The following is an 18,733-nucleotide window of genomic DNA, read 5'->3' as shown; positions in this document are numbered from 1 at the left end:
GATAGCGGCGGCAGCTGCGGCGGAGGCGCCCTGGCTCCGTAATGAGAGCTGGGCCATGCATCCTAAGGCTGGGAGGTGGGTAAGTGAGAGCGGAACAGCCACTCACGCAACCCCCTTTCCAGCTGTGCAGAGCGCAATTCACTGGCATTTGGAAGGTGCCAAGCCATGGGAGCCTGGCAGTGGCGAACAGGGGCTCACGCGGCTTGGCAATACCCCTAGGTTAGTGAATGGCGCTGTGCCCGGCTGCAAAGGGGGTTTGCCGGGTGGCTGCTCATGAGCGTGGTTGCTTCATGGCTGTTGTGTTGCGATGCTGCGAAAGCACAACACAGCCATTCGCCCTTGAGGCCCATGAGGCTGTGCATGGCTCTTTGGGAGCCCACTCACAAGAGAGCAGCCAGCCAGCAACCGCAAAACAATAAAACCCTCCCCCCATAATAAAGCCCAAGCCATATTTTGTAGGTAAAAAGAAAATAAGACCCTGTCATATTTTCGGGGAAACACGGTAGTGGAGTCATTATTTTGTTTATGTGCACATTGCTGCCATACTTAATCTCTACAAGAGTGGTGGGTGATTAGGAAGTCATATCCCATGTGCCTGATGGAAGACTTGACATTTCTAAGGTTCATTGAGAATTTTTCTTGCAAGAAGGTAGGCATTTGTAGAGGAGAGAGGGAATGGCCTTGAAAGACAAAAAAAGCTGCTATCAAGGTAATGTTCAGATGAAAGGGTCCTGAATCCCAGTCAAAAACGCTATTTGGAAAAAAAATATTTGTTTAAATAAAATGATGATAAAACTATTAACATTGTTAAATAGTAATTTCTTAATTTTAGAAATTTATTGTGATTGTAAAATTTATGCTGGGAATAGTTTCATTATGCTGATGTTTTATTATCACTGATGGTAATAATAAATTGGTAATAATAGAGTCTTCGAAGCTGCCAGTATTTAAATTGTTCAATAAATAAATAAATAGACAATTTTTGTGGGTGATAATTATTTTTATTACAATAATAATACAATAGCAGAGTTGGAAGGGACCTTGGAGGCCTTCTAGTCCAACCCCCTGCCTAGGCAGGAAACCCTATACCGTTTCAGACAAATGGCTATCCAACATCTTCTTAAAGACTTCCAGTGTTCGGGCATTCACAACTTCTGGAGGCACTGATTAATTGTTCTAACTGTCAGGAAATTTCTCCTCAGTTCTAAGTTGCTTCTCTCCTTGATTAGTTTCCACCCATTGCTTCTTGTTCTACCTTCAGGTGCCTTATTTTGTTCATATTTTTTCATATTAAGGGAAATCTTGATTTTAAGGTTAGTTCATGATTGTCCTTTAATATTTTGCTACCCGAAATGAAGGGTAAAAATATCTAGCAGGGTCAAAATATAAGTATTATATGACAACCAAGCTATTTCAAATACAAGACTCAGAAAAAATATATTCTCTCCAGAGCACTTGTGTTATCAGGTTTAATTTTAGGACTGGCTCCTTGGCATATAAATAAATTTGATGGGTGATAGATATATTTTTACAGAAAATCCAGTACATAGTCTAATGTAATCAATTACAATCAGATATTACTGCTCAGTGTTGTACAATTATCTCAAAACACAGATGGCTATATACTTAAATAATTAAGAGGTTTACGAAAGTCATTCAAAACTCTCATCTCCCTTAAATAGTCAGGTGAACCCCCATAAACTTATGTACCTTAAGTTCAGGTACTTTCTCCTGATGCCCATCACTTCAGCAATCTCTTCCCTTTTTTCCTTTGAAAAGTCATATTTCAATGGTAGGCTACCTGTCGAATTGGCAGAAGGTACTGCGGCTCTACAAGAGAGCCATGCGGCACCTCGAGTCCTGGTGTGTGTACTGGGATAGGTATAAATACTACGCCTGTCTGATGAGAGCAAGATTTGATGAGCACAAGGATGAAAAAGACATGGTTAAGCAACCAAGCTGTTGATGGCCGCCGAAGAAGAATTTTGAGAAAGGCAACATCCTCAGCCGTACATCTTTCCTGACTCTCCAGGTGGCACAAGCTATGAGACATACGAGTGCTATAAGTCACCTGAATGGATCCTAGAAATGTGGCATCCATCTGACAAAGCAATGTACCCAGATTACTTTGCTAAGAGAGAACAATGGAAGAAGCTGCGCCTGGAAAGTTGGGACAAGGTGGTCCAGCAGCTTCAGGAAGAAACTTCACCCGGTGGTCCTACTACTGAAGACTTACCTCCCACTCGTAAAGAGGGACACCTGCCTCCTCTCTGGTGGCAGTACGTAACTAAGCCTTGCAGATACCCGTTGTAAAATGCTCCTTTCTGAAAGGTCTATTTAATTCCACGAAATAGTTCTGTGAGTTTCCTGCAGCCGCTCTTCGTTGTATTACTGTACTAGAAAACCCAATAAAAGTCTAATATAAGCCTTTAAAAAAAGTCACATTTCATTTTAGCTACACTGACAGTCAATGGTCTACCTTGGTTCACATATTATATCATTGAATTTTCATTGTCTAAGCTTTGCAATATTTATTAAATATAAAAGGGTAATTTTAAAAATTGAAACTTTCATTCTCCAAGATATTAAGGGGTTATTTATTTTATTATTGCATTAGTATTATATAAGGGACGTGGTGGCTCAGTGGCTAAGATACTGAGCTTGTCGATCAGAAAGGTCAGCAGTTCAGTGGTTCGAATCCCTAGCACCACGTAATGGAATGAACTCCCATTACTGGTCTCAGCTTCTGTCAACCTAGCAGATTGAAAGCATGAAAAATGCAAATAGAAAAATAGGAACCATCTTTGGTGGGAAGGTAACAGAGTTCCATGCGCCTTCGGCATTAAGTCATGCCGACCATATGACCACCGAGATGTCTTCAGACAGTGCTGGCTCTTCGGCTTTGAAATGGAGATGAACACTGCCCCCTAGAGTCGGGAACAACTAGCACAAATGTGCGGGGAAAATCTGATCTGCATATAATATACTAATTTGGATTTAATACTTTTGACAAAACATCTAACTATACAATACAACACAATAGCAGAGTTGGAAGGGACCTTGGAGGTATTCTAGCCCAACCCCCTGCCTAAGCAGGAAATCCTATACTGTTTCAGACAAATGGCTATCCAACATCTTCTTAAAGACTTCCAGTGTTGGGGCATTCACAACTTCTGGAGGCAAGTTGTTCCACTGATTAATTGTTCTAACTGTCAGGAAATTTCTCCTCAGTTCTAAGTTGCTTCTCTCCTTGATTAGTTTTCACCCATTGCTTCTTGTTCTACCCTCAGGTGCCTTGGAGAATAGCTTGACTCCCTCTTCTTTGTGTCAACCCCTGAGATATTGGAACAATGCTATCATGTCTCCCTTAGTCCTTCTTTCTCTTAAGCTAAACATACCCAGTTCCTGCAACCGTTCCTCATATGTTTTAGTCTCCAGTCCCCTAATCATCTTTGTTGCTCTTCTCTGCACTCTTTCCAGAGTCTCCACATCTTTTCTACATCGTGGCAACCAGAACTGAATGCAGTATTCCAAGTGTGGCCTTACCAAGGCATTATAAAGTGGTATTAACACTTCATGTGATCTTGATTCTATCCCTCTGTTGATGCAGCCTAGAACTGTGTTGGCTTTTTTGGCAGCTGCTGCACACTGCTGGCTCATATTTAAATGGTTGTCCACTAGGACTCCAAGATCCCTTTCACAGTTACTACTGTTGAGCAAGGTACCACCTATACTGTACCTGTACATTTCGTTTTTGTTGTCTAAATGCAGAACCTTACTCTTTTCACCATTGAATTTCATTTTATTAGATAGTGTCCAATGTTTGTGGCCAATGCCCAACCCTTACCTTAGTATTATATGACATTACTCCAATACAATAAAGTGCCATAATAACAGATTATTTTTCAATAAGAATTTAAAGAGGAAAAAAGAATTAAAAAGAAGAAGCTTACCGTAGCTTCTACCACAGTGTACTTAGCTATTCCATGTTGTTTCATTACTGTTACCTACTTTCTCACAGGGGGTAACATTTTTGTGTTTGAAAGAACACCAAAAGAAATATAGAAATGAAGATTCCATGTTACATTGCTAGATTGAGAGATTAACTGAGAATGTTAATTCTCTTATTTTAACTATAGTTAAAATAATACTAAAATCCACATCAATTTTTAAACGATTAAGTGAAATAAACTGAAAATGTTTATTTTAGTTGCCTAGGTAATTCACAGATGATATATGTATCTAACAAGTGTACTGTAAATAACAACAAGAATATTTTAGCACTGAAGTCCTAGTATTATAATAGGACACCAACTATTATCCCTCATTCAAAATGTTCTCCTGCTTCTAACCAAGCACATCTAAAGCTTCATTTTTTCTAAACAAATGAGACCCCCCCCCCAAAAAAAAACAATTTTACATACTATATAGAAATACACAATGGAAAATAATGAATATTTAATAATATAATGTAACAGGACTACAGAATGTCCAGAAAGATTGAACATATTAAAAAAATGGAGATAAAGAACAATGGTTCCCAACTCTAATTTTATGCATACAATTATGGTATCACTCATTACCAATCTATTCTTGGATTACCAAATTCCACTCATTAAATTTGAAAAGAAGTTTCTTTCATAATGATATTATACAAAAGTGCCACCATACAACACATTAGATTTGCAGAATGATTTTTATTAAATAAATTACACTGTTATTAACAATGGATGGGGAAGTCCTAATGCTCCAGAACTTTCCCTTTCTCAGCAACATCCAGAAAAAGTAATGTTCTGGGAATGACACTGTATATAGGTTTTCCAGAAGTTAAACTTTTTAAAAGCGCTCTGATGGGCATATTATAATTCTTCCATCTAGTTGCACAATGAAATGTTGATAAATTCAACAGTGCAATATTGTATTCCAGTCATATCTACCATATATAGCTGGAAGAGTTATAAGTTAGTGAAGAAAGTACTTAACTTTCTTGAGTATATTAGCAGTAATTTTATAATATATATTAATCTATTCTCAAATTGGACTTAGATGACAAGAAACAATAGAACTGGTATTGCAGCAGACTGGACTGGAAATAGATGAACGAGAGTTCAGCTTCAAGGAATTCTTCATTCTGCTCTATTTCTATAATTATTAATATTCCTTACTCTTACTTTCTTGGCTGAGTAATTCTATACCAAATCCAATACTAGAAAACCCTCTCTTGATCTGAAAGCATTAATATTTGGCCTGGTTCAGATATAAATAGATATGTCAGATGTTGACAGAGATGTTCACAGTAATAATAATCAATATAGTGAGATGTAATTTTCAGAAATTCTTACCAGATTGGTCATCACTCAGGTCAACAAGGTACACCATAGGTGTTGACATTTTGGACATCTGGTGAAAAATGGGCTAGGATTCAGGTGTAAAGCTTCCAAGTAACATGTCCCAAATAAGAACAGACCAAGGCAGTCATATTCAAACAAAGTCTTTTTATTAGGAACATATCAAATTGGCAAGATCTCAGTGTAATTCTAAATGTGGCCAGCCTCCGGAATTACACCCAATACTGTAGTGTATACTGTATATTAAAAGTTAGAAATATCCTTCCCAGAATCACATTTTCTAATTAGTTCATAGTCCATCAGTCTGGTGACTCCAAACTACACCTTCCGCCAACTGCAGGCACTTCCATTTTTCTCACGGGAAAGAATACCACCTAGCCATAACAATTCCTTTATCTCTCCTACCTCCCTTCTTGCTACCAGATGTGGTGAGCTTGAAGCACCGTTAATCCTCATACAGCATATTGAAAAAAATATGCATAAGAAGTGACTACAATTAAAAATGGCTATGCATAGGTCCACTTCAGGTGTTAGCTGAATAACCAGAGCCACAGTTCTATAGGACCAATAAAATAAAAGTTGGTTGAATACTATCAAGGCAATTAACATCTGTACATTTCCAGTCATTAGGTACACAATTAGACTAATGGAATGGGCTCAAGCAGAACTAAAAGCCTTGGATTGAAAAAATGGATTAGAATGAATTGTGCTCTTCATTCATGCAGCATTGAGAAACTCAACTTACCAAAGAGCATAGGTAGGCATGGAATGTTGTAAATATAGATAGTCCTCACCTTACAAGAGTTCATTTAGTGACCATTCAAAGTTACAAAATCACTGAAAAAAGTGACTTATGACTATTTTTCACATATACAACCATTACAGCATCCCAATGGTCATGTGTCAAAGTTCAGGTGCTTGGCAACTGATTCACATTTATGATGGTTGTCCCCAGATCTTGTACTCCCCTTTTGTGACCTTCTGACAAGCAAAGTCAATGGCAAAGCAAGATTCACTTAACAACTGTAGTGATTCACCTAACAATTGTGGCAAGAAAGGGCATAAAATGGGGACAAAATTCATTCAACAACTGTCTTGCTTAGCAACAGAAATTTTGTGCTCAACTGTGGTCATAAGTCAAGGACTACCTGTACACCAAGAAAAAGGAGCATTGGAAGAATGCCCTTCACTGATGGACAGTGAGAAAATGCATTGAAGCTAGTGTACCATGAAGGTTTACTGAATACAAAGGTGCTTTTTTTCAAAAAGCAACTAGACTATCTTGTTGTTGTTTTTCTTTTTGAAAACATTTTGCTTCTCATCCAAGAAGATTCTGCAGTTCTAAGTTAGGACTGAAGAAACTTCTTAGATGAGAAGCAATACAAAAAAAAACAACAACAAGAAAGTCCAAGACAACCATGACCTGGATGATTGAGAATCTTTATTGACAAGTACTGGATTGAACAAATTGGCCTATAAGAAAGACCAATGAAGAGACATGGCAAGGCAGAATATTACATGAATAGTACATACACATTAGTAGGCAAGGCAGTTGCAAACATGATCTGGAAGTGACTAAAGGAGATGTGGGAGACTTGTACTTTCAGACTTGCAAGATTGGGATAGCCTAAGTTGGCAAACCAGATAGGAAATATTACTACATGAGCCAATACTACTTTATTATTGACAGAATCATGCACAACTTTAAGTACATCTCCTTTACAACCTGAGAAACTAGGGAATGTTTCCTCTGAGCCTCTTGTTCTGCCCATTATCCAGTTGCAGGCTAAATTGTCTTTTATCTGACTATTCCTTGGCTTCTCTTCAACCAGTCTCCCAAGATCTTTCCCTCATTCTATTACAAAAGGTGAACTTCTGAAATTCTGATAAATGACATTGTTTTATCAAAGGAATCGGGAAGGTACCAACCTACAAGGTCGGCAGGTACTAGGGGAGGCTCTTCTTTATTTCACCTTTCACAAGCCTATTTCATTTTATATCTTCTGCTATTATTCTTGCTTCTGTCCACAGCCTCCATAAATTTCTCAATACGTAACTCTGTCTTCCTCTCCAGAAGTCAACACATTTCATAGACATTTGATTCTCATTTGTGTCCCTTTTGATCCTTCTGAGTTACTTTAGGAACTGAATCATATTTCTGAACCAGATTATTTGAGTTCAAGAAAGATTCTTTTTAAAAAATTTCTCAGTTAAATTTCTTTATATGCTTATTATTCACTTATACTGTATAGATAATTTTCTTTATACACTGTGAGATAATAATCATTTCTTATTTATCATATACTGTATACTACTTTCAAGGCAATGGGAAAATGTGCAGTGACCGTATATACCATCATTAAAAAAGGGATTAAGGCAATGAATGACTTACATTTTTGTAACAAAATTCTCAAAAAGACTTTACAGAAGATTCTAGAAACCTTTTAGAAGGTCTGTACTGTAGCATGGTTCCTGTTAGGAAAGGGCAGGTGAAATGGACTAAGAAGCTGACAGGAGATCAGTTGTGAGGAAGCTGGACAAAGAGAGAAAGAAATAAGATGGGAATTTGCAAAGTTGAATTTATGCAGTCTTTGGCTGATGAACAGATGCAGATTCCAAGGGAAATTCAAGAAGATATTGTTAGTTATGAAAAACAGGCAGCTACATTTTAAGTACAATCTTTGAATAATTCTTTGAAAAATTAGTGGTAACCGCATTTTAGGACAGGGACAATGTCCTTTAACTAGAAGGGTTGTTATTGCCCAGGGTTACTTAATTTAAGAATGGTAGTGCAAAACCTCTTTGAAGATATAACCTGGAGGAAAGAGAAGTGGGAGGACTATAGATCTTCTTTCTTTAGAGGAGGAAAGAGATAACCTTTAAGAAGGCGTGCAGAAACGAGTAATGGAAAATTAAAGATAAGTTGGTCCTGGGAAAGAAGAAGGCGTCAGAAAGAAATTCGAAATAACCCCGCCTTGATTCTTTCAGGTGTAAGAAGGACAGAGGGAAACTCTGGCGGGCTTTCAAGAGTCTGTTATTGTACCTTGCAACAATAAAGGAGCAATCATTAGGCTGCTTCCTGACATTGGTTATCTTAAAGAGGTGAAAGTTTATATGCACCAGCAGAATTCCATTTGTCTTGTTAACTAGAAAAGTACACCTTTTATGGAAATTGATATTTTTGTATCCTTGTTTTGCTACTAAAGGAAAACAATTGAGAGGGCACATAAGAAGGCTCTTGTAGTCTATATTTTATCCAATCAGTCCTGAAACTCACAAACACATCTTTTTTCAGTGAAAGAAGGGAATGCCTACACATTTGGATTTTAGGCTAAATGTGGTTAGTTAAGTAAGATTCTTCCTTGTTTTTTTAGCAAATTTTGTTCAAACCAGGTATTATTGATTTTGATCCCAGTCAATTGTTCCTACTAAACTCTTCTGTTTTCCAGTTTCTTATTATCATATCTAAGTTTTAGCATGATTCGGTTGTTTGAAAAGTATTTGCTAATGTTTAAACAGAAAGAACATTTCTGCAGAATGCAGCATTATGTGAAGCTTTACCACTATCTGACCTTCAATATCAGATCTCAAACTTTATAGCTTATAACTCCTTCACCAGAGTTCTACCACTCTCAAGGTTTGTGTCAGAGTTCGTCAGGGCGACGTCGATATGAACGCTTGGCCGCCACAAGCCAGTTATCCCTGTGGTAACTTTTCTGACACCTCCTGCTTAAACCCAAAAAGTCAGAAGGATTGTGAGGTCCCGCTTTCACGGTCTGTATTTGTACTGAAAAACAAGATCAAGCGACCTTTTACCCTTCTGCTCTGTGGGAAGTTTCTGTCCTCCCTGAGCTCACCTTAGGACACCCGTGTTACGGTTTGACAGTGTACTGCCCCAGTAAACTCCCCACCTGACGCTGTCCCCGGAGCGGGTCAGTGATGGGAGTCAGCACCCCTCCCAGCACCGCATGCAGGGGTAGGTGTGAAATATTTTATTGTGAGATCAACGATGTCCAATCAATACTACTTGTTGACTATTCCCTATTCATTTTTTAAAAAGTGTATAATGTACTTGAAGTCCCTCAACCATGCAACACAGCTAAAAGAAATATCTTAATCTCAATTCAGGGAGAAAAGGCCACGCTAACAGCTTACTAGATTGGAAGGTTTGATTATCTGCATCCAAGTAAATAATTAATAATAAAATCTTCTATGTCTAGAAGACTCAGAAAATTTCAATGCAAGTCATTTATTTCAGGTAAGCCATTTATTATATAGCCAGGCTGTTTATTTTTATTTTTTTCACAAATTACTTTAAAATATGATGCTGTTCAAAATGAGAATGGAATCTACTCTAACCAATCATTTTTAAAAGGTTCTCTTTCCTTTTCCTATCATATTTATGATAATAGAAGTGATGTAATTGAAGATACTTGCTTGTCATGTCATTATATGAAAAGTATGCTCTGACTCATAAAGTAGCAATTTTGTCTTTATCTTTTATAGCTGTTATGAAGAAAAACATCAGCACACACCTTCAAGATGTGGGAGAAATAATAATATAAAGAGATATTTCTTCTCTGATAGTGTATTCTTCTGCCTACACACTGATTTGAGGTAAAGCAAATAATTATTATAAACAGAAGTATGAATTGAAACATTTGGAAGGGTGTTATATAGAATAGTGTTGGCAACTTTTAAGATGCTGGATGGGGAATTCTAGAGTTGAAGACCACACATGTTAAAGATGCCAAGACTGAGAAAGAAAATAGAAGACCTGCTGTCTATTAACCCAGAGGACAGAATACAACATGTGTTGGATGTCATGGGACTTTTGGCTTTATGACCCAGAAGTCCCAATTGTAAGATGTGTGTTGTGAGATGACAAAGGTTGAAAACTACAGAGTTACAATGTTTTAATCAATGGAAATAGCATAGACTTTCTATGTTGGGGGTGGGGTTAGGATATGAAGTGTAAAGAGAGTTGGAAGAATCATAGGAAACATAAGAAATTAATTGGATGATAATTGGAATTATGTATAGATACTATGTCAATGTCTACTTCAGGTTTTGTTTTAGATAACATAGAGCAAGCTAAAGAAGAAACATAGTAGCTAACTACAGACGTCTATAGAAGATGACATTTTGAAAAAAAGATAAATGGTTGCTCCATATATGGAGAAGTGGGATATACGATCGAGAGGGATGAATATTAATCATTGTCTTGTAATGATTATGTAATAAAACAATAATAAAAATAAGCTTTAAAAGGTGTCAGACCCAACAGGCAGATTAGTCCAGAAAATCAGTTCCAATGGAAGTCTAAAACTACACTTCATTGAGATTGGCTATAATAATAAAATATTACAAGTCTGATTGTGCTATTTTTCCTTTTCTTTTACCCTAGTGACTCAGGGAGACATTTGCCTTCCAACTATTATTTTATTTCCCCAATCTTAAAGAATATTTCATCTCTCTTTGTCTAGATAATAGCTCTTACATATTTCTATCAATGTCATCTCCCTTAATCTCTACAAACAAAAGGGAAGAGGCACAGAATGAAAAAGGAACATGAGTTTGCAGTTTGCCAATTGTAACAAACCAGCCCACTAGTTTCTGCTATCTGCAGAACTCCTAATCTACCTGATCCTGCCTCAGAGACGTTGATGATTTTGCAGTATGAAATGAGAACTTTTTGTTTATTTATTTATTTCATCAAGCATGTATTAGATAACATATATAAGTATAAACATGATTTTGAATACATGAAATGGATACAAATAAAAGGGAACATTAGGACAGGAATGGTAGGTACACTGGTGGCTTATGCATGCTGCCTACAGACCTCTTAGGAATGGGGTGAGATCAACAGTAGACAGTCTAAGGTTAAAGTTTTGGGGGTTTGTGAAGAAACCACAGAGTCAGGTAATGCATTCCAAGTCATATTTTCTGCAATCAAATTTGGAGTGGTTTACCTTAAGTTTGTATCTATTGTGTACTTGTGTATTGTTGTGGTTAAAGCTGAAGTAGCCATTGACATGTAGGATGTTGTAGGAGACAATTTTGTGTATTATGCTTATGTCAGACCGAAGGTGGTATGGTTCTAAGTTGTCTAAACCCAAAATTTCAAGCCTGGTGGCATAAGGTATTTTGTTGCGAGCAGTGGAGTGGAGGACTGTTCTCGTGAAATACCTCTGGACTCGCTTAATTGTGTTAATGCCTAATATGCAGTGCAGGTTCCAGGCAGATGAGCTACATTAGAGAATTGGTTTAGCAAATGTTTTGTATGCTCTGGTTAGCAGGACAATATTATCAGAGAAGAAGCTGCACAAAATTAGGTTAACAACTCTTAATGCCTTTTTGGCAATGTTATTACAGTTGGCTCTGGCACTTAGATCATTAGAATACAGAAATGGCAGAAATCCACTTTATGTACATTTTCCCAGACATTTTACTATGACCTTCTTTCCTTACCTTTTATTTACCTTCCATTAAATTGGTATGCTAAACTCTGTAAACATTTAACCATTGTGATGACTAATTTGATATCAGGTACTCAGCTAAGTCAAGAGGCAACTAATGATCAGAACCAGCCTTTATAAATCTATATAATCAAATAACATGAAAAGGTGTAATCCGGAACAGTAAGTATTATGGTCATGCCAAATAGAATGAATGGTGTTTGAGCATCTGTTTCAGTAGGAGGTAATCACACAGGGCATGAAAATGACAGTCCTCGGTCAGTAAATAGAAATTTACTAATCTTAGTGGCAGCAATAATCTTGTAGGTGGGAAATGAGCTGTTGACATTCAGTGGCTAGGACTCATCAATCTTTTGCATAATTCAAGAGTTGAGAAATTGCTTCTGACTTATTAGGTGCAAAATTAACTGTGCAATTGTGATTTGTGGTTTCTAAAGGTGAAGAGCAAGATATATAATTGTTAGTTCTTTAGGAAGTGGTGGGAATAAAAACAGAACAAAATAAATAGGAACACCCAAGCACAAATTGACAAAACACAATCCCCTTTTAAAATGAGGATTAAATCAAAGAGAAAGAGAGAAAAGAATAGTTACCTCTCACACATCAACTCCCATTATCATATTCTTGGCAAGTGAAACCAACTCTTTCAAATACAATATGAATTGAAACTTGACATCTATATATTACTAAAACTGATTATCTGTTTCTAACCTTTAATGAACTCAGAAAGTCATCATGGTGCAAATAATTTTGAATAAAGTACCTGAAATACAATAACTTAAAGAATGCATAGAAAATTCAGAATCCATTATTCCTGTGTAATTGAAATGTCAAAAATATTCACACAAAAGTTTTGTTTGCATAGTTGTGTTTCCTGCAGCATCACCATAGTTAACTGATGTCATGTGATCATGATTTCCAATGGTCTCTGCCAACTTCCCAGAAGCAAAGCCAATGGGGAATTTTATAATGTACTACACAACCCGTTATTCATTGGGTCATCATTTTGGAAATATTTCCGAAAGCCAACAGAAAATTGGAAGTCACTCCAGCTCTCACTGCTTTTTTTTTTTTAATCCATGCAGTTCCTTCTGTTTTTCGGTTTGGGAAAGAAAATATCTCCAAATAATGACCCAATGAGTAATGGGTTGTACAGTATAAAATTATCATGAAATTATAGAATTAATTGAGTAGAATTTAGAAAGTATTCTTTCCTTGAATTTAAAATGATGACCCAATGAGTAATGGGTTGTACAGTATAAAATTATCATGAAATTATAAAATTAATTGAGTAGAATTTAGAAAGTATTCTTTCCTTGAATTTAAAATGAATTCATTCTCCTTTCTATCTTACAATGTTGAAATAGTGTAAAAGTCACAGAACCCAATCTATTTCCATTTAACAATTAGCTCTACTGAAATAAATGACATTACTTGAGAACAGAATGAGACTGTATCCTCACTTTCATGACAATGCACAGCATAAAATGATTAAAAGACATCCTTTAAAAGTATGGAATGTACTATACAGACAGAACTAGAACTCCAAATTTCTACATACCAGTTGTCCTTGTTTAATGACCACAATTAACACTTGCAACTCAGTTATGCAAAGTAGTCACTAAGTGAAATTGTGACTGTGCTTATGATCTTATTTCAGTTTTCCTTTCCTTTATAGATCTACAAAGGTTGTAAATGCCAAGAATGGTTGCAAAGTTACTTTTCAATCATTGTCGTCCCTGCGAACAACTGTCATCTGAAGCAGTCACTAAATGAGAACTAGCTGCACAAACAACCTAGATATAAATGATAGAAATGGAGAAACTTTTTAGTGTTTCAAGAATATTGGTATATTAGGTTTTTTTGTAGATTTTCTTGTAAGATTTAATTCAGAAGTATAGGAATATGAATGCAGAAGATGCCTGCAATTCATTACAGGTAGTCCTTGGCTTACAACAGTTCATTTAGTGAACATTCTAAATCACTGAAAAAAGTGGCTTATGACCATTTTTCATACTTAGGACTATTTCAGTGTGCCCTTGGTCACATGATAAAATTCAGGTGGATGACAAATGGTTCATATTTATGACGGTTGTAGTGTCCTGGATCCACTTTTGAGATATTCTTATAAGCAAGGTCAATGGAGAAGCCAAATTGACTTAACAACCGTGTTACTAATTTAACATCTGCAGTGATTCACTTGTTAAGTGAACAACAAGCTAAGAAAGGTCACAAAATGGGACAAAATTAACTTAAGAAATGTTTTGCTTAGCAAGAAAAAATTCTGCCTAAATTTTAGTCATAAGTCAAGGATTATCTGTACAAATCATGAATGCAAATCATGTTGTTCTGCAGGATGTTATTATAAAGAGAATTTCATTCCAGATCTGCTATCAGATCTGGCAAATACAAATGTTTACATGCTTCACAAAAAAGTGTTGCATTCATACTCCAAAGTGCCTTTCAAAATGAAATCATCAGGATTCGTAGATGCTATCAATATTTCACCAATATTGAAAATTAATGGCAAACTGCTTAATATAATTGGCTGACCCATTTTCCAAAATATAGATTTTACCACGATTACTGATAATTTGAAGCTTTGTTTTTTATGCGCAAGCCAAAGTATTCTTTGTGACACCCTTTGGATGCTAAAGTTGAAAATTAAAGAAGCAGGATAGGAAGCCTTTGAACTTTGATATTGGGGAAGACTCCTGGAAATACTAAAAAGGTTGAAAGGAGGGGCTGACGTCGCAATGACACAACGTGCGATCTTAGAACTCCAAGATCACAGTCGATATTTCTGCCGCTGGACGGTCCTTTTGGACCTAAACCTCTGTAGAGATGGTAACAGAGAAGAGTACGTCCTGCTGATATCAGAGACACTGCAAAGTCCCTGATTGATCCAGGAGAAGCTCTTATTTCCAATGACAGAAACGCCGCCATTGAAGCTGCTAAAGTTGGGACAGCTCCGAAACGGAAAGAAAGCAGAAAGAGAAAGTGTGTCAAATTGGTGAGGAAATTTTATTATTGGAAAAGAGACTACCCCCAAAAAATCAAAACTAAATTAAAATTGAAGATAGAAGAGAGTAAGCAGCAAAATTAAATTACATTAAACTTAGTGTGTTATCTTTTTTAATTTTTCTTTTTATGGATGGAATTTTTGCAAATGTTTCTTATTTTTTAAACTGAAGGGATTAGTTTTTCTTCTACTACTTTTTATTCTTTTTTGTGCCTATGGATTAAATTTTTTCTTTCTTTTTTTTAACAATGCTTGATTGGATTGTTTTCTCTCTCCATTTAATAATTTTTTTCTTTAAGTTTGGAACATAAAAAAGATATAAAGAGGAATATAAAGAGAGCTGTAACAATAGAGGGAAAAGAAGTAACACTGCCATTTAGAGGCTGGAGGCTTGGAAACATTGTTTTTTTCTTTTTTCTCTTTGAACATTTGACACTTCAAGGCTTTTCAGCTTGTTTACTGAGAGTGATAGTAGGAAGAGCACAGGTTGTTTATACAGGTGTTCTTCAGGAGTTCTATCAGCAACTGGATTGGAGGGAGGACAAAGCCTTGACTTGAAAGATTACAATGAACTTGCTTGAAATCTAACAAAAAGCCTTGAATGCTATAGTGGCAGAGTTTACAAGTTGGAAGTATAGCGCAACAGGAAAAATAAATTTTAATGTTGCAAATGATTATGTTTGAAATTCAAAAAATATTAGTAGTAACAGAGAAAATTGAGAAGAGATTGGAGAATATAGAACACAAAACAGAAAAATTTGATGGAAAAATTTAGAATGTTTATCAAGTGGAGAAAGTGGAGGACAGAGTTCTAAAAATTGAAGAAAAAAATGAGCAAAGAGATAAGAAAATTGTAGATATTGACAGCAAACTGAGCATGGTTGGAAATGGCAAGAGTGGAATATGGAAAAGAGAGATAGATGGACAGGAACTCTACCCCAGATTTCAAAGTATAGAACAAGAAAAGAGGGGAAAATGATGGAGATAAGTAGAGAAATCTTGACAGAAGCACCAGTTGTAACCAAAGACAAGCTGATGGAAGGAGCAGATGGAGGGTTTCAAGTTTTCATAAGATACGAAATGAGCAACAAGTTGTGAAGAGAAGTCCATACAAGACTTACCAAGAAAGTAATCAGAATACTAATGCTACAAATGACAAGAGACATAAGACTGCACTATTACTGGAAAGATACAGGTTGATGTAATGAAAGCGTATAATAAAAATTAAGTTAAACTTAGTTAAATTTAGAGTATTATGTATAAAATGAAGTAATAATAGTTATAGTCAAGTAAATGATTAATAATGATAATAATGCATATATATATATATATATATATATATATATATATATATATATATATATATATATATTAGTTTGATAATATGAAAGTTTATATAAACTACAAATGGAGACTATGAGAAGAGGTTTAAAAACTTTGTTATTAATAACCAATTTTTATTTAGAACATGTTATAAAGATGTAATGTTATTGGATGATTTTAAGAGGATTTAATGGAATGCCATTATATAGTTTTACTTTAAATTTAGAATATTTCATATAAAAGGATGTAAAAACAATTAAAGTCAAATGAAGGTTGAGGTACAATAACAGATATATATATATATATATATATATATATATATATATATATATATATATATATATATATATATATATATATATATATATATAATTTGATTTAAAAATATGTGATTTGATATGAATTGTAAGTGATCACTATGAAAGGGATGCACAGAAATTTTGTAACCAACTGACACATTTTCTATAATTTGTAATGGAAGATGGTTTTAGGTTTTTTGTTCTGTCCGTTTGTGTTTGTTTAAAAATAAAAAAAATATTTTTTAAAAAAGAAATACTAAAAAGGTTAAGATAAAGGCTTCCCCTGTCCTGTTGTGTCCAACTTTAGGGCTGGTGCTCACTTCTGTTTCTTAAGGTTTTGAACTGCTGGGGTAGCAGGAGTTGGGACAGGAACAGGAGGTCATCACATCACATGGCTCGGGTCTTGAACCCAGGCCGTTAGCTTTCCAGCTGTCAAGCTCAGCTTCTTTAACTGCTCAGCCATCACGCCTTCCCCCACCTCCTGAACACTATGGACAGCCAAAAAAACCAACAACCCCAAACTGATGGATCATCAAACAAATCAATCCAGACTTTTCACTCAAGGCACAAATGACCAGGATAAAATGTTCCTATTTGGGACACATGGGGGAGGGGGGGAGAGTAGCTTCCTAGAGAAGTCTCTAATTCTGGGGAAGGTTGAATCTAAAGGAAAAAAAGCAGCAATCTGGATGGGATCAATTACAGTGGTGATGCGTGGACTGTTGGAAGAACAGATCATCATGGAGAAAATCTACGTGGCTCCTAAGAGCTGAAAACCACTTGACGGCACATAATACATTAAAAATAAAAGTCAATAAATATATTGGCTTTGATGAAATGGCATATTGCCTCTAATTCTACTTCAGGATAATCCCAGGGTAAAAATTAATGATGTTTTTAAATTTATTTTATTTTTTAAATTTTTAATAAAGGTAAAAATTAAAGATAATGTCAAGGTAAACCATTCCAAACTGGATTGCAGAAAATACGACTTCAGCAACCGAGTGGTCAATGCCTGGAATGCTCTACCTGACTTCATTATTACAGCCTCAATCCCTCACACCTTCAACCTTCAACTGTCTACATGGACCTCATCCCATTCCTAAGAGGTCCATAAAGGGGGCATCCATAAGCGCATCAGCATGTCTACTGTCCCCGTTTTACTGTCCCCATTTACTTGTATTCATATTCATCCATGTTCATACTTATACTTGCTATCCTGTACATGTTTGACAATAAATAATAAATAAAATAATAAATAAAACAATTGTGAAATGGGCATTGGGAGTCATTCCACCTTCATCCGGAAGATTCTGGGGTGTTGGGAACTTAATAAAAGTACCAGCAAGAGGGTTACTATTCGTAACTGATTGTACTCCAATAATGCTGATTCGACTTTAATGCATTGAGATGCTTCAAGTAGCCACTATATTACCCAGAAGCTCATGCCAGCCGAATTCGGGTTCAGCTTCTGAACGCCGTTGGCCTTTTTCTGAGAACTGGTGTTGCAAGAACGTTTATATAACCAGCGTAACCTGTGCGGATCAGGCGTGTTTCATGAAAGCTTACTGTCGAAGGAAGCGTCAGCTCAGCGGGCGTTTTATTCTCGGAGAAAAGAAACAAAATCTTCAGACTGGATCAGGAAAATTGAGGTGTAAAGGACCAACCTTCGCTCTTTGCAGCATTGTGGATCTCCCCCCGCCGCTTCTGTACTCTTCAACCATGGTCGCTGAGGCTCTTTTGGATTGAAACCCTGATTGTGCCTGTTTGTTTGTTTGTTTGTTTGTTTGTTTGTTTGTTTTCCCCTCCTGGGGTAGAAACTGAGTGTGAGACTGTCCCGGAGGTGCCATAGGACCAGCGACGGAAAGCGAAAGAAGCAGTGATAACGAGCAGGCAAGTGGAGTCGGGCGAGCGAATGCCGACGGGGTTGCATGGAAGCTTCCGTAGGTTTGCCTGGTTAGGACAGGCTTGAAAAAGAAAGGGGCGTAATGGAGGAGGAAAATGGCAGAACAGGTTTAGTGAGCGGCTGTGGGACGGAACCTCTTTCTCTGAGCAGGTCATCCACACGTGTTGAACTGCAGGTCACAGAATTCCCAGCCTGGGAACTGCCCTCCCCCAACACAACTGGAAACACCACATTGGAGATTTAGAACTGCGCCCATATCATCTGCTAAATATTTTCAGAGAACCCTTGTCTCTCGTTTCCTTTGAAATTAAACAGGCCGACCCACGTTACAGAAGCATGTTAAAGAAAGAGCA

The 18,733-nt window shown here is 36.5% G+C and overlaps 1 protein-coding gene across 1 annotated transcript; it reads left to right on the top strand.

The window, feature by feature from the left end:
• Positions 1 to 1,751: 1,751 nt before the first annotated feature.
• NDUFB9 (NADH:ubiquinone oxidoreductase subunit B9) lies at positions 1,752 to 2,428 on the top strand. Its single transcript, XM_081950813.1, is given in 3 exon segments — positions 1,752 to 1,949; positions 1,952 to 1,986; positions 1,990 to 2,428. Coding segments are annotated over 3 exon segments (519 nt in total). The 5' UTR covers positions 1,752 to 1,789; the 3' UTR covers positions 2,314 to 2,428.
• The last annotated feature ends 16,305 nt before the right edge of the window (positions 2,429 to 18,733 follow it).

This window comes from Natrix helvetica (genome assembly GCF_964273705.1).
Source record: "Natrix helvetica genome assembly, chromosome: 4".
Taxonomy (NCBI): Eukaryota; Metazoa; Chordata; class Lepidosauria; order Squamata; family Natricidae; genus Natrix; species Natrix helvetica.
The sequence above is the reverse complement of the archived record's forward strand: the minus strand, read 5'-3'. Positions and strand labels throughout refer to the sequence as shown.